This window comes from Pagrus major, chromosome 16, assembly GCF_040436345.1.
Source record: "Pagrus major chromosome 16, Pma_NU_1.0".
NCBI lineage: Eukaryota > Metazoa > Chordata > Actinopteri > Spariformes > Sparidae > Pagrus > Pagrus major.
This window is the reverse complement of record NC_133230.1, coordinates 24,939,059-24,955,351: the sequence shown is the minus strand read 5'-3', so window position 1 is coordinate 24,955,351 and position 16,293 is coordinate 24,939,059. Positions and strand designations below refer to the sequence as shown.

Genomic DNA, 16,293 nt, shown 5'->3' with positions numbered 1-16,293 from the left:
CAACATTATTGCGCACAGCTTGTGGTTGCGTGTCCGACTCCTGTCAGAGCTGCAGAGAACTGGCTTGAGCCGAGGGACAGAGAGGGGTGGGGAGAGGGAAAATCAGATCTGGATAAATGCGTACCAAGTCGCTCGGGCAAACTTAACATCTGCTGGTGTGTTTATTTGAAGGGTCCGCGTGGAGCGGAGGAGGAATGTCTGTGCGTAATTTGCAAATACGGTTATTGTTTGTTTAAGAATATCATGCACTTTAGTCTCAAGGAAGGGGAGTCATTCCTTCAGCGTCTGGGGCGCAATTATTAAAATAAATCCAGATGTTATAATGACAGTAAGACAATGTGTGACATGTCCAAATGCTGCCACACCAGTGTCTCTTTGTTTTTTTTGTAAAATCAACCTGTAAAACACCGTAAAACACAGAAAAATCTAAATGCAGCGTGCGTAATGGCTCACTACTCCAGTCCGGATTTTCCATGTGAGGCGCGCCGGAGCCCTGGAGGTGGATAAGCTGGTAGAGCCCGCTCTCTCTCATGCCATGCTGGGCCACAAGGGCTCCGGGAGACGCTGCTACATATTACCGAGAACCGGGATGGAGGAGAGGCGGAGGGGGGAAGAGAAAAAGTTTCGTTTAAACCTGGCAGAGAAACTTTCAACATGAAGCCTCACTGACGCACCGATTCACCACCACCACAGCAACAACCAGCGCTACAACAGAGCTTGCTTTTCCACTGAATACATTTTTTCACCTCCCAGCTTGTGTTTTTCTTCCCCTCTTGTGTTATTTTCTGCGCGCAAGGCTGGTCGGGGCTTGCTGTCACTGCGCGCTGAGATGTTGGAGTGACCATGGCTGCGCAAGTTGCATCGGCTCCGACCAGAACTAATAACAAAAATAAGAAATTATCCAGCGGTTTGGGTCCGGAGCTCAATTCGGGGAAATCCGGAGGAGGAGGAGGAGGAGGAGGGACCGTACAGCGGACTGGACCGATGCTGAGTGCCGGAGATGGGACTCTGAATAATGTAGACCATCACCGCCGAAACGAGCTCAACATGGTTCATTCAACTTCCACGACTCACAATGCTCCGGACGGCCACGACAAGGATGGGAATAACCTCGCGTCCGCCCCGGCTTCGACTAATTCAACCACTTCCTCGATGGAAACGGGTTTGATCGCGAACCACAAGCTGAAATGTGTGGGGAGCAGCGGAGATCCCCCTCAGTCTCAGCCGCCGCCGCAGCAGCAGCCGCCGCCGCAGTTCGGCCAATTTGCGCCACATCAGCAGCGACAGATTCAAAGTAACAACACCGCCAATAACAACGGCCAGGGGCCCCGTGGGGACAGAGGTATGGATCACCAACACCACGGCGGCAAGGAGAACCTGTTGGGGGGCCAGGGGGAGCCACAGCAGCAGCACATGCCAGGGAAAGGTGAGGGGGAGCTCACCTGTAAACCCGCGGAGAGGATGATGGGTACCAGGTATGAACACACTAACTTGGGGCCAACTAGTAACAACTCTGAGTTTAATAACAACTATTACACTCCGAGGCCCTGCTATGAGCAACATGGCGGACAGCAGCAACAAAGCAGTGGGATGGGGATAACGCACTCCTCGGCACATAACAGCATGGAGAACTCCCACGAAGCAGGGTACCACAACAGCCAGTACAATCAGTACCCGGCGGCGTACCGGGCGGGCTACGGCGGAGGGGCCTACGGGATGATGGGCCCCTCTGGATGCCGGCAACCCGGTAACATGATGATGGGCAGCAACTCCTCGGCGAGCCACGGCAAGCCTCCCCTGGGAGCTGCTCAGGGTGGGTTTCAGAGGTTCCCAGGACAGACTCAGCAGCAGCAGCAGCAGCAGCAGCAACCCTCAGGGGCCACGCCGACCCTCAACCAACTGCTGACGTCCCCCAGCCCCATGATGCGGGGTTATGGCGGTGCGTATCAAGACTACAGCGGCTCCACGGCGCAGCAGCAAGCCGGCATGGGCCTAGGGAAAGACGTGGGGCCCCAGTATGGAGCCAGCTCGGCCCACGGCTGGGGAGGGCAGCAGAGGAACCATCCTCATTCAATGAGTCCGGGCAACGGAGGGCAAGGCCTCGGCAGGACGCAGGTAAGTTTGGGAAACTTCTCGCTCCGGTGTGCACCAGTGAACTTGGGTATCTCACCGCTGGTGTGTCACTCATAATAAACCATTTATAGGTGAATTATATGGGTTAATATTTTTATTCAGGAGATTTTAGGCTGTGTTTAAACGTGTGAAACATTAGACCTACCTGAGCTTTAACATGACAGAAAAAAGGAAGAAAACACACATTTATTTTTTTTAAATATCTTCATTTATTAGGATATTTTAAGGAGCCTGCAACAATTAATAGGATAAATCAGAGGCTGTGTTTCTGCCGTCATATATCTATAGTTCATTTTCCAGTTGTGTGCTCTCCTTTTTATTTCTTCTCTAGTTTTATATAGTGGATAAAAAGCACCGTTCACGTTGGCTGGACCTCTCTGCCGACGTGGTGTCAGACACGTTGCGAAACGCCCTGTTTAGAGGACGTGTTGTGTTCGAGGCGCACGTCGAACAAAGTGAAACGCTCCTATAGAAAATGTACATAAATGCTCAGTATAAACTGTCGTATTCATCATGTGTTGGTGTTTAACTGATGTGAAGAATCGCACAGACACCGCGGCCGTGCAGAGACCGTCCGTCTCCCCTCCTCTCGTCTCCTCTTCGTGCGCTCCATGTCGAGCCGGAGCGCTCCTGTGTGCGCCTCGTTTATTCCCGTGCCTGCTTCTCTCTTCACTATTTGAATAGTGGAGGTAAACTGGCTAAAAGCTCTCCGTACTCCTCGGCTCACAGTTGACACCCAGTCTGCCATCTGATTGGCTCCCTGTGGCCCCGCTGGGCAGACTGCACGGAAAAAAAAGAAAAAAGAAAAAACAGGATTCTTGCAGGGATCCTTGGCCATGGCGCTGTAGTGATGCTGCGTTCAAGTCTTATGGGAATACTCCAGACTTGGAGGCCGTCCAACGCAATAATTGAAGTTTTATGAAGGTTTAGGCTGCTACTGATAATTATTCTCATCTTTTTTTCCACACTGAACAGACACTTCAATGTCAGCCCAAAATGATAAAGAAAAAAGATGATGTGTTTTCATGTAGAGTGAGTTATCACCTTGATTTACTTGTCATATTTTGCTCTATCCAATATGTGAGAAATTGTGTCTTACACATGTGATGTTCATGCACAACCACAGTTTTACACAACATCCCCCCCCTCAAGCTGCACTTCTGTGGGCCACTGCTGCAGCTGGGCGTCGAATGCCTGGCTCGAGGGCACCTCAGTGGTAACAGAGTGTTGCTAATTGTTCAAGTATTCCTCCGTCTGTTTTGGAGGAATCCAGTCAAGGATCCCTGGGTGTCCCCGACCCTGAGCGGAAACAGTGATGTGTCAACAGTGTGCAGACCTGCAGCCAGGGGGAGGGAGTAGCCGCCAGCTCAGAACACTGGCCCCTAGAAACAACGCAGTCTCGCTCCAGAAGAGCCATGACTGTGTGGTTGTTTTTGGTGCACTAAATTATTCGCACTGCTGGATGGCACATCTGGACGACTGGAGGGCAAGGTGGTTGAGCATGGCTTACACTGCCTGCCTCTCGCAAAACAAAAGTGGTTCATTAGCCTACATTGTTTCAATCAAGGGCAATTTGTGTTGAATGCTGGGAAACTAAGTGAATGTTTAAGCAAAGGAAGGTTTGCTGTGGTAAAGATTATGCACTGATAAGCTGGACCAACATGTGTAGATTGGTGTATATATATATCCAATATACACACACACACACATCATAGCAGTCACAGCATATGAGCCGTACTGTACACATTCAGTTTTTCAGTGCAGATAATTCCAGCAGCCCCCTAAACAAATCTTAAATTTAACATTTTATACTGCAAATGTTTTTTTTTTCCTTCCAGTTTTCCACTTTAAGAGTAAGTGCATGCGCTGCTGTGTTTTTCTCGACTCTATCAACATTTCAGCAGCAGTATATTCACGCTACAAAAGCCCTATGTTTAATTCATATTTGGAGCGGCAGCACTGCTCTCCTGCGCGCTGACAGGCTGTGTGAGAAAGGCGAGCAGTGTAGTGCATAATACTGCCTCCAAATTGGCCCCGTGATATGACTGCGCTTCACTTCAGAGTGCGTTTGGTCGGAGCACGCCTCTGTCACCTGTTGGCACAGTTTCCCCTCTTTCAAATTCAATTTCCCTCCCCACTGCCTCTCTTCAGGAGCAAGTTGTGAGCGAAACGAGTGCACCTCATTTACACCGCTGTCTGCCCCCCTCCACCCTCCACCCTCCACCCTCACACTCACTTGTCTGGCCACTCACCAAAAATGAAGACGGAGCCACACCGCTGCGTGTGTGTGTTTGTGTTGTGTACACACACACACACGCACACGCACTTCAGAGAACCGTTAGATATGTTATTCAGAAGTGTGTGTTGAACCTGCTCTCTCATCAACACGACATTGTCCTAGTTTTGAAATTACTGTGGCCTATTTAATTGAGAAAAAACAGAACAATATTCAGTGTCCAGTTTGCGACCTTCTGCCCGAATGTGTGTCTGCATGTGTGTGTGTGCTCTTCCTGCTCAATGTGTGTTTTTCTCTCTTTATGTGCAGTGTGTGCCTATAGCAGTTACATAGCAGCGATCCGAATAACTTACATAGGTTTGCATCATAAATGAAACAGCATGTTCTGTCTCAACCTATACGTGTAACAAGAATCTGTCTGTTATCCACTAATCACAACACACAACACACACAGAGAACAATAAAAGTAATTAGTAGAAAATAATGAGGGCCTAGCAAGTTGGAAATAGTGTTGTTGCTCAGATAATTACAGCAGCAACTCATTTAAAATCTGACCTAATAAAACAAAAAATGAATATCTACAGTTTCCACTAATTTATCACCATTATTCTCTGTGTTTTGCTTTTGTTTTTTTTGGAATTGAAATCAAAGCTCAGTAGTTCTACATATCAAAGACTAGACCCAATCCCATCCTTGGTAATGTGCTTACCTTGAAATGATTCCTGCTTGCAGTGCTCTCCAGTGCATACTGTTTACATTTCTCTCTTATGAATTATTAGTGTGATACGAACAAAGACTTTATAATAGGAGCAATGCATCAATGTCACATTGTATTATGCGGCTATCTCAGGGAGCCTTGTGCATAGTGATGGGCCTGACTGTGGCTGCTGGAATTTAATTTATGGTACATGTTCTGCATCGGACCGACAGCCCATGGGGTCTGGTCAGGTGTGTGTGTGTTTGGGTGCTTCCTTTCCTCCTGTGTTTGTGTCCTTGAGTGTGTGTCTCTCCTCTCTGTCTCCCTGTTTATGTATGTGTGTGCAGTCAGGAGGAGGCTAAAGCCCCTTCGTCAGCACTAAGCAGTCCAACCTCAACCCCACCCGTCTCTCTTCCTCCGTCTGTCTCTCTCGCTCTCTGCCCCCTCCCGTCAGTCGTTTGTTTACGTTGTTTTGTTTACATCTCTGTCTTGGCCAGCCAGCGCACTGCTGATTAGCAACACCAGAGTGAAATTTTAATTTGCTCTGTTGCGTCCGATAAGGGCCCCGCGCCGCGTTTTTCATCTTCCTTGGATGAAACATAGAGCCTGCTTAGGTAATTGGCAGGCAGGGGTTATCCCTGGTCTGCATGCGGTTTCCACAAAACGCCAATTAATTCAGATTTTCAAAAATAATGTGAATTAAAAAAAACAAAAAAACAACAGCTGTCCAGTTGCATCACTGGACATAAGCTCACATATTACCAGCTAGCAAATACAATGATTGTAGTTTTTTTTTTTTTTTTTTGTCTGGCTCCACTATGCACTCACACCATCCCCTGGAGTCAAAGGTGGATGTGTAAACGCCCTGAAGAAAGGATTTAATTAGTGCGAGCTTTGATTCAGTGTCAGCTGTTTCTCAGCTCCGTCTTATCCGAACTGCCGTGTGTCAGGAGGGAGCAGAAAAATCAAAACGAAAGCAATTTTGGGGACGAAAGTTAATTGTGCATGTGGGAGAATTTGACTTTTCCTGTGTGGACGAAGTCGTCCAAGGCTGTTTTGATTTGATCAGTCATTTAAATTTCATTTTTCAGCCTTATTTAGTCTGTGTCAGCAGTGGTGGATCCGACGTATGATGACCCTGAAGGAAAAGTAAAGCCATCCTATGGCATTTATCCCAGGACTACTTCCTCCTACTGGCAGCCTACTAAACAGCCTTCCTTAATTTTGTACATAGTTACAACCATTACTAAAAGCTATGCAGCCTGAACACTGAAACAAAGAAAAGCTCTTGTCAATATTATAATAATCATGTTATCAGAACCTCTGCACACAATTATGACATTTTATGTGAATTCTGGCAGCAGACATGTTGCATTTGTCATTATTTTTCCAGCCAGTGCTTCCTGTTGATTTATGACAGATTTCTTTTTTACCCCCAACCCCTTTTTGTGATTGGATTTTAATTTGTCTTTCCTACCTCAATAGGTCATGATTTGCATAAACCTGCTGCTAGCATTGAGACTTAGCTGCAGGAGTATGAGGCGGCCAGAGATGTAGAAATGTAGGCGATATTTGAAGTGAGTCACATGGAGGGCTGCTGACTTCTGAGGAATGGGCCCGGCCGAGTTCTCAGAGACAGAAAGACAGAGAGAGAGAGGGAGAGAGAGAGAGCGAGAATCACTATGTGAACTCTGGCAAATGTCAGCATGGTTAAAATTCTCTCCCTGCGGATCTCGCCCTGCTTCATCCTTGTGAACGACGCGAAGAAAAAGAAGTATTTACGAGTTGTTAGCCTCTCTCACACACACAAACATATTGGGTTTCCTGCCGTCAGTAGTGTGTGTGGCTGGCAGGGCGCCAGGTCTCATGGCAGTGGGTGCTGTGGTGGCACCCCAGCCCCCCCCCCCACCCCCACCTCCACCACCCTGACCTTCACATATGCTAATTAGCCACGTGGAGCTGCTGAAAGGAAGGACCCCCCTCCTCCCCCTCTATCCCAGAGGAGGGATGGTCTTTCTTTCTTTCTTTCTTACTATATACTAATAGTTTTATACTTACTAAACAGATGGTCCTATACTTTTTGCAGCCATTTCTTTTTGTTCCCCCTGTGTTTTCTCTCTAAAAATGCTCTCTCCTCTTTTATCTGCCTCATGTCCCCGGCTCTCAGTAGCTGGCTAGGTCTCCCGAGGGACCAGCAGTCAGTTCAGAGGTATTTAGACAGCCAGCATATCCTATCGAATATTTATACACTATACTGAGCAGATCTGTGGGCTACTACTGAAACACTGCCCTGCTTAGAGGAACTGCTTCCTCCATGTCCTCTCTCTCCTCTCTGGACAAAAGGAAATGAGAAACAGGCCCGTCCGTCCCTCTAGAAATAAGCAATTTGGGCGATTGCAGCAATTAATGCAATTAATTCAAACAGTCAGCAGGACATTTCGAGGATCCAACCAAACTCTGCTTCTCCTCCCTTTTTGTATAATAAAGCTAATGGTCTGATAGTTCAGCTGAAGGAAGAGAAGAGAGGAGGATAATTGGCAGATTATCCAGGGAGCTGTTTTTATTTAGACTGCGAGAATGTAGATTTTTTGGTGCATATAAAAAATATATGTATCTTTTCAGTCTAGTCTGGCGACTCAATAAGCACATTTGATATAAAACTTAGAAGCTGTGTTGTTTTGTAAAATCGGGCTTTTGCCTTTTTATGTTCTCAGAAAACACAAGTTTATGAGAATAAATAAATAGGAGTGTGAATGTGTCAATTGCGACAGAAAGTAATAACATTTGTCTCAGGTAGATATGCTTTGGTATGACTTAAGTATCTTTTTCTAGTTGATTGTTTTTTAACAGTTGCTAGTGGAGTCAGCTTACTGCAGATAACATAAAAATGTAAATGCATGTTCACATAAAAGCCAGTGTGTGATTCATGTAGTGTGTGTGTGTGTGTGTGTGACTTCATGTATGAACTTCTAACAGCCACCATCCTCTCCTCCTCCTAGCAGCCCTGCGAGATAATCATCATCAACATCATCATCATCATCATCATCACTCTCATCCATCACTTTACACATCAAAGCCCCTGCACTCCTCTCTGTTTCCAGACTGTAGACTGTGCACTCCAGTCACACGTCTCGCTGTTTGGTTTGAGTTGATCCTAATCAGTGCTGGCACGGTGGGACCATTTGCTCAGCTAAAAAAAAAAAAGAAAAGAAAAAAAAAAAGAATACAACCAAACAGCACCAGCAAGACGCTGTCTGTCGTCTGTGAAGCACAGAGCGACAAAAATAGAAAAACGATGGGACACGGACGACGCACCGAGTTGGTGTTGATGAGTTTTGTCTTTTACTTTGGGGTCGTTTCTTTTTCCCTCCGAGTTCCACATTCTTTTTTCTTTTCTTTTTTTTGTCTCTCTCTGTGACACACACATGCGTACATACACTCACACTCTTAAACATACACTTATTTGTATGTCTTTTGCGTTGTCTTGTTATTTTCCCAGCCACAACATGTTTCTGTCATCTTTTTCCTACCAAACCTAAGATTGTCTATTACAGCTTACTCTCTCTCTTCTCTCTCTCTCTCTCTCTCTCTCTCTCTCTACGCGTGTGTGTGTGTGTGTGTTTGTGTGTGTGTGTTTCTGTGAACAGAGCTGCTGTGTGGATGTATTGGTGATTTATAGTCACCAGTCAAAGAAAGACACATGTGGTCACTCCTGGCTGAACGATACCTCATTTAGATCAACTTTATCTCAGCAATTTAGAAAGCAACATCACACCACATCCTCCTCCCCATATGATATATGCACAGTGGACACACACACACACACACACACACACACAGACACACACATGCATGCATATTTGACACTGCTGATTGGAGATACTGTATGTGATGTTGAAGGATTCTGGTTGTTCTGTGTTGGAGTGGGTGTGGATCACAGATGTTCACTCTTGGTATTTCTCTCATTTTCTTGCACGGTGCACCTCTCTGATATGGCCAGACATGTGTTCTACATTCCAGCCACTCCTTTGACACAAACCGGATCAACTGGATTAGATATCGACAACACGAGTGAACTTTATTTTGAAGTTTAAATGTCTTATTTCTTTAAGATGTTAATTCCTCCAAAGGACATCAATACAGTTCGCGAGAGCAGATGTTTGCTGTTCACAGTTAATCTCCCTGTGCAACTGTGTATCTCTGTGTGTGTGTGTGTGTGTGTGTGTGTGTGTGTGTGTGTGTGTGTTTCTAGGTGCACGCACGTGTGTGTGTCTCCCTACTCAATGAACATCCATAGTTACTGTTGGCTAAACATGCAAAGGTTACTGTAATGTCAGACACATGCCAGAGGGGAGTGTGGAATACCACATTAACATAATCCATAGACAACTGTCCCATTTACAAACACTGCCGTGCCGGGCTGATCGCCACAGCACTGCAGGAGCACATGACTGCCTGCTTCCGCTACGCTGCATGACACTGAATGGAGGAACTACAACACAGTAGCACTTCCCTGACGGAAAGACGTTTCCAAGGGAAATGGCCGGTTGTCAGCTTTTTGGCATGAGTCGGCTGGACAAATTATGATACTTGAACCTGAAACATTCCTCTGCTTTACCTCAGGCAAAGACTGACGGCTTGGCTTGCTCGTACAGTTATACAATTTGAAGATATTGTTGTCTTGTCTGACCTGCCGGCCCCCGGGTGCATGTGTCAACAGTTTGTAGTGTACTGTGAAAACTTGTAATAAGTCAGCGGGTGGAGACTTGATTTGGCAACAATTTATTGGAGGCAGACTTGTAAGGTTGTCGCCAGAGTCTGACTCATACTGGATTTTTGGGTCGATGGCCATACCAACATTGAGGATTAAAAAATGTACGCATTGATGTATATCAGCTGATTTTCTTATGTACACAAATTAATACAGAAACATATATTTTGCAGCAATTCCTCTAACGTCGTTATCAAATACTACGACTAACATAATGAAGGCAGGATATCTTACAGTATAACAATAAACTTTATTTGTCCAAAATGAAAACGTAGCACTTAAACAGTAAGCTTCACTGAGAATTTCATTATTATAACCTACCCAAAGCATCTTTTCTGCATTATGTTCTGTTAAAAACAAATCCTATCAGCTAGGGTTGAGCAAGTACTCGGCTGAAATGACTATCCGGTACAGATAATATACTTTTTACGAGTACGGGTATCATCTGAGTAAAAACATTGAAGCTTAATTCTGAGGCTGTTCTGTAAATAGCTTTAAAATAGATTAAAATATAGACACCTCTGATCAACTCCTGTCAATGTCAGTCTTAAATTAACATTAATTCCGACAGCCACACCTACGTCTGGGCCGAGCCCCACCCACTCCTGATATAAACTCCGCCCATTCCAAGTACAGATATGGATACAGATAATTGAGTTGGTTAATGGGTACAGATACAGATAATGGTGTACTCACTCATTCCTAATATTGGCATTGTCACTGAACACACACTTGGGTTAAAAATAGGATTGTAGACCTGTTTTTTTCGTAGCTTTGGTTCTTTATACTATTAAATTTAGATGTGGTATTGTTTTAAACACATGATTTCAAAACAGTATTGAAGTATTGATCCTTTTCCTACTGTATCTTGCAGACTATTAAAGTGCGAATTTTAGAGTTTCATTTTGCTCTAAAGTCCAGATTCACACACAGATATACGCATTCTTTTGGGATATTTCTCTTAGTTGCATTATTATTTTCCGTTATTTTCAACAGTATCTTTCCTCCTTTTGGGACTTGCCACAGAAATGAAAACAAAGCAACCACTGGACTAATATTTAAAGCATTCAGCGTTAATTAGATGCTTTATAGCGGCTAACATGTTGCCCTCTCACCCGCTGGGGCTGGAGTCTGTGCTGCCAGTTGGAGTGATTGTTTTGATAATTATGTGTGCATAAGCCGGAGAAGAGGCTCTCAGTGCATTTTGAAAAATACATTTCTGCATTTAAAGCTCGTTTTTTCGACAGCGCAGAGTCTGTGCTCTCAGCGTCGTTTTGAGGGATCCATTGTTTTCACTCGCGTAACGGGTATTTTAATTAGTCTGTCTTTGGAAATTCCCTGTGTGTGTTGTGGTTTGCGTTGGACACTGCAGACTCCCACAGCTCCCAGACATTTCTCAACTTTTTTTTTTTTTCTGCACATTGGCCATATTCCAAAAAGCAGAGTCATGCATGGAAACTTCTGCAAAGTCACATTTTTTCTCCTCTGTATTTAAAGTATAAACAACGTCTCCATCTCTACTGTTCTCCTCTTTTTTCCCCCCTCACTTGTTTCCAAGTCTCTGTCTCTCTGTCTTTTGGATGCTAGTTGTGGGTGACCTTGCCTGGTGACTAGAGTGCCTACTCATTAAGTAGTAAAGATGAATGGTTCCATTATAGCAGGGGGAAAAAACGAGCGCGGCCAATTAGTGGTAATTAACAGCGGCGAGGGCGAGGCGCTCTGGAGGGCATGCTGACCCGCACTCTGGAGGGGGCAGAGGGGAGCAGCGGGCGTGTGTGGGGAGGAGATTTAGGTATATATGCGCGGAAAAGTGTGTATTCGTGCATGAGCCCATGTGTGAGTTAGGGGAGCTGATTATAGGTGTGTGTATTGATAATATGGAAAGGAGAGAAGCAGTTAGAGTTGTGTGATCGATGTATGTGTGTATGTAATCAGTGGCATGTGCATGCGTGAATTTGTGTATTAAGGTGTTTATGGGATGCTTAAGATGCATGTGTGTGTGTGTTACATGTACATTACAAGGCAAAGATTCAAGTGTGTATCCCTGTCCACATACCTGAGAGCTGACAGATGGGAAAATCACAGCGGGATTCGGCACGTTTTGAGCATTTAGAGGTGACGGGGGTCAACAGCCGGCAACACCTCTCTTTGACCTTTGACCCCTGATGTGATGTCACTCCCCCTCCTGCAGCCCTTTGGCGTGGCCAGGGAGCTCGTTATGTAAAGGTCTGAGAATAAAAGGCCCTGAAATGCCAAGCCGATATACCATCAGCACTAATGAACATTTTGTGATGATTTTTGTTCTTAATTGGGGATATTTTTTTTTTTTGTGCTGATTAGCAGTATTTTAGCATCTCGGCATCAAGGAGAAATTCAAGGTTGTTCACCGAGAGACTCTTTCTGTCTCTCTTTTCTCTTTCTCAGCGGCTGCGCTTGATTTATTCACCCCGCCTACCTTCGTTTTCTTTTTTCTTTTACATCAGTTCTTGGGTGAAATTGTCACAGCCGTGTAATCCTTTGGGGTGCCACTAGCTGGGAGACTCGCACGTGAGCGGAGATGGGCGTGTGTGTTTGTAATGGTGTTGGCGGCGGAGTGTCTAAACAGTAGGCAGGGCCGGGTCTTGTGTCCAACATGGAAATCCTGGCAAGTCAATAAAGCGATGTTCAATATACCAGGCGACAAGGCTGTGTTGTCACTTTAACAGACATGCTAGAATTGGCAGTTAGCGAGAGACAGCATTTGTAGAGGCTGGGGAGTTTTTTTTAAGGTATTTTGCAAAGTGCTGGCAAAGTGCTTCTTTCAGGGCCCCTGAAATTGCAATGCCTGGTAAATGGATGGTTTGAGGAGTATACAATGTATTAGAAGTCAATTGTGCATGGGAGGGCCTATTTTCCATATCGCTAGTCGAACAAGTGTGTCACTCTGTGTGTGTGTGTGTAGCTGTTGTGTCTCTGCCTTCGTGGCACACACACACACACACACACACATTCAGACTGTACATGCCCCCGCTCCATCTATTCCCCTGTTGCTTCAGCGTCTCTCGACTCAGTCATGTGCAGGTCTGTCTGTGCAGTGGGGATGGGTGAGGGAGGGGTTACACTGTGGGGGCTGCAACGTACATCAGAAACCATTACCCGTAATGGCCTCTTTCCCCACACCCCGCATATCCATTCCCCTTCCCCTCTTCTGACATTTATTTTATGACTGCTTACATATCAAATATTTAAATAAACAGAATCGGGGGCTTCGGTTGAGGTTTGCCCGGGGGTGACGGGGGGGAGTTGCGGCGGAGGTAGAAAGGGGATGGATGATGACATTCATTTCCGAAACGAGGAAAGAAAAAAAAAACACAGGGTTGGATGGAAAGGGTGGTAGTGGTGGAGGGTGGGAGGAAAAGCAGCAGTGGCGGAGAGGAAGGGGGGGAAGAAAAAAAATGCTTCGCTTGGCTCCAATCAAAGCGGGCGGAGGACGGCGTGTTTTTCGCTTACGCCTGGCAGCGGCGGTGACAGACGGTTGTGTATGCGCCTGGGTGTGCGGGTGCGAGTGTTTATGTGCGAGTGCACATTGTCGCGGGGCTCATCCGTCAGCATTTCCTGGGGACGAGGGAGGACGTGGGAGAAGGCCCTTGTGGCTCGTAAAAAGCAGCCCGCCGTACTGAAGCAATATCAATTGCGCGGCAACCGGCAAGGAGATCAGAGCACGATGCAAAGTAACAAAGGGAAAAAAAGAACACAACAACAAGAAAACAAAAGTGTAACGCAGCAATGAGAGGAGGTAGGAAAAGAAAGGACAGAGGGAGGGAGTGAAGGTGAGGAGGAGAGAGATTTATCTTTTCCTTTTTTCCTCAGGAGAGGAAGATGGAGAGAAGGCGGGCGAGGAGTGTGAAGGGGAGAGGTGGAGAATGAAGGGGATGAAGACAGAAAGAGAAAGGTGTATCTATATATAAATATATATGTGGAGAGACAGAGTGGTCCTGGGGTGCAGGCGGCCAGTCGTGCGCTGGCTGGCGTCGGTGGGAGGCCCATTACTGTCAGGCTAATCTTAAAATAATTAATTGCGAAGTCGACGCTTTTTAAAGAGTATTGTAATTGAATCCTAAATTAGGCTTGGGAAAGGGGACGCGTCCTGCTTTGCTGCAAGTCTGTTCCCATTCTCCAGTCATACATACACACACACACACACACGCACATACGCACACATGAGTGGGTCGTGCGCGCAGGCGGGCAGAAGGAAAAAAAAAAGACAACAGGCGAAGGAAATGCTAATGAAATGCATATTTGGGGAGAAAGGGGCCATCTATAATTTAGCTGTGCTCTTTGAATGTGAATGATGTGTGTGCAAGCGCTGTGATTTATTTTTGTTGTGCAGAGGGATAATTCTGTCAGAGTAGGCTTTTATTCTTGTAAACAAATGTGGGGAAAAGAGCAGAATAAAAGTGGAGTAATAAAGTAAACAGAATGGTATGAATACATTTAGCTAGTGGCATGAATAATTTGTATAGGGGATGGAGGGGTTTGATGAAAGAGAGATGACAGATATGAGAGCTGTGATATTGCCTGATGAAATTTTGGGCTGGCCTGCGATTCACTATTTTCTGGCGCTTGTTTTCATTTTGGTGTGATTTGTTTCTCATGGATTAGCGGTGCTGTGTGTGTTTATCTCTTCCTCTTTTTTTTCCCACACCCGCACAAGTAGACAGAGCTTAGCCTGCGCAGACACACACACCCAAAAACCCAACACGCACCTTGTAACCCCTCAACTCCTCCAAGGCCCTTTTGCACTAGGCTCTGCTTTAAAAATGAGCAGCTCAATGTGCTTTCACTTACACACACTGCTGCCCACATGGCTCCTCTTGGATGACCTCTGCGAAACTATAGGCTATAGAACTCTCTGGATCAAAGCTCCGGGAAAAAGGGTCTGCCCTCCATAAACGTCGGCCCTGCTCCATAACTCTGGCAGGAGCCCGGGAAGAAAGATGGCACAGGGTGCGAGGTCAGGGAGACAGCTCTCCAAGGCAATAATGGAAACTAAGCAGTCAACAGATGCCTTTTGTAAAAGAAGAGGAATGGATAAACATGGAGTTTTTTTTAGGGGAAATTTGCTTAATTTTACAATATTTATGTTTATAGTGTAACTCTGATAATGGCTTCTGATATTATTTGATTTGCTCATTGTTGACACACACAGATTACAGGATTAAGCACAGAGGAGTTGCAGGAAGTCAGATTGCTTAAATATTTTCTGTTATGTTGCACCGTGCCTCCACAAACACACAGGAACCAGTTTAACCGCTCCCGCCAACATGTTGGCCCTTGCTGCTGCGCTCACCCGAGAGCACAGGGCTGAGCACTTTAGCTTCAGCTTCATTGTCATCTGTATTAAAGTCCTTGTCAGAATTGAAATACAATGAAATTCTTCAGCTCTGGCACAAGAATCTGGCTGCATCTGTATGACAAATCAAACGTTCCTCATGCTGTTTTCCAAATGTTTGAAACCTATTCAAGTCCTATTTGGCCCAGATCTGACAGCTATAAACTTGGCTCAGAACATCCCATTTTCTCCTGGCTGACTGGGATGAATAACAGCAGCGAGGACAATATTGTGGTCTAGCTGAGCACGGCTGACTCTTCTGTCTCTGTGATCCCTCTATCAATAAGGAACACAGGCCTGTCAGAAGGCCTGCCAACTGTCTGGCTGTCCACGCAGCCTGCTCTCTACGCAACATCTGGACACAGATGGTACGCACTGATCACACACTCACACACACACACATACAGAATACTTATACACATGTTTTACTGATACTGGCAGACATTCACAGACATGCTGAGCATTTACAGTTGGTGAATTCAACGATGTGTGTGTGCATACATACATATCCATAAACATAGTTAGCAAACATATTGTTTTCTAAATCGTATTTATTTGCACTCATAGTGTGTGAAACCATACACTGAAAACATACAATAAATGCATGCACGCTCGCACACACACGCACACACACGCGCGCGCACACACCTTGTTTCGACACATGGTGAAATCTGTGTGTTGCAGCCAAAGGATCTGCTGCCTCTCCCGGGAAATATGTGCATCCCTTTAATATGTCTGGCCTTTAATAAAAACCTGAACGTTAAAGGTCGGTCAAGGTTCAGTGTGTAAAACAAGTCATGATCACGGCACTCATTCAGGCCACAAACTGGCTCACATTGCTTTCGATAAAGTATGTGGTTGCACTGTTACTAAATGCCGAATTTAATAATAACAGGGAGATACAGCTTTTGTTTAATTTTCTCATATGAGATGATGAAAACTCAAAAATGAAAATGAAAAACGGGTTGGGTTCTATACATGAGGTGTACATAGACACAGTCATTTTCAGCGTGATCGTGTCCAAATCTAATTAAGGCCATTTAATTGCAAATATCACTCAATTTCTTCAGTCATATGCTATTCAT

The 16,293-nt window shown here is 45.4% G+C and overlaps 1 protein-coding gene across 1 annotated transcript in view; it reads left to right on the top strand.

The window, feature by feature from the left end:
* The first annotated feature begins 843 nt into the window (after positions 1-843).
* Positions 844-16,293, top strand: part of LOC141010716 (AT-rich interactive domain-containing protein 1B-like) — a 182,916-nt gene continuing 167,466 nt past the window's right edge. The window contains exon 1 of the mRNA XM_073483804.1: positions 844-2,115. Within this exon, the coding sequence (XP_073339905.1) occupies positions 844-2,115 (1,272 nt within the window). The remainder of the gene's footprint in view (positions 2,116-16,293) is intronic.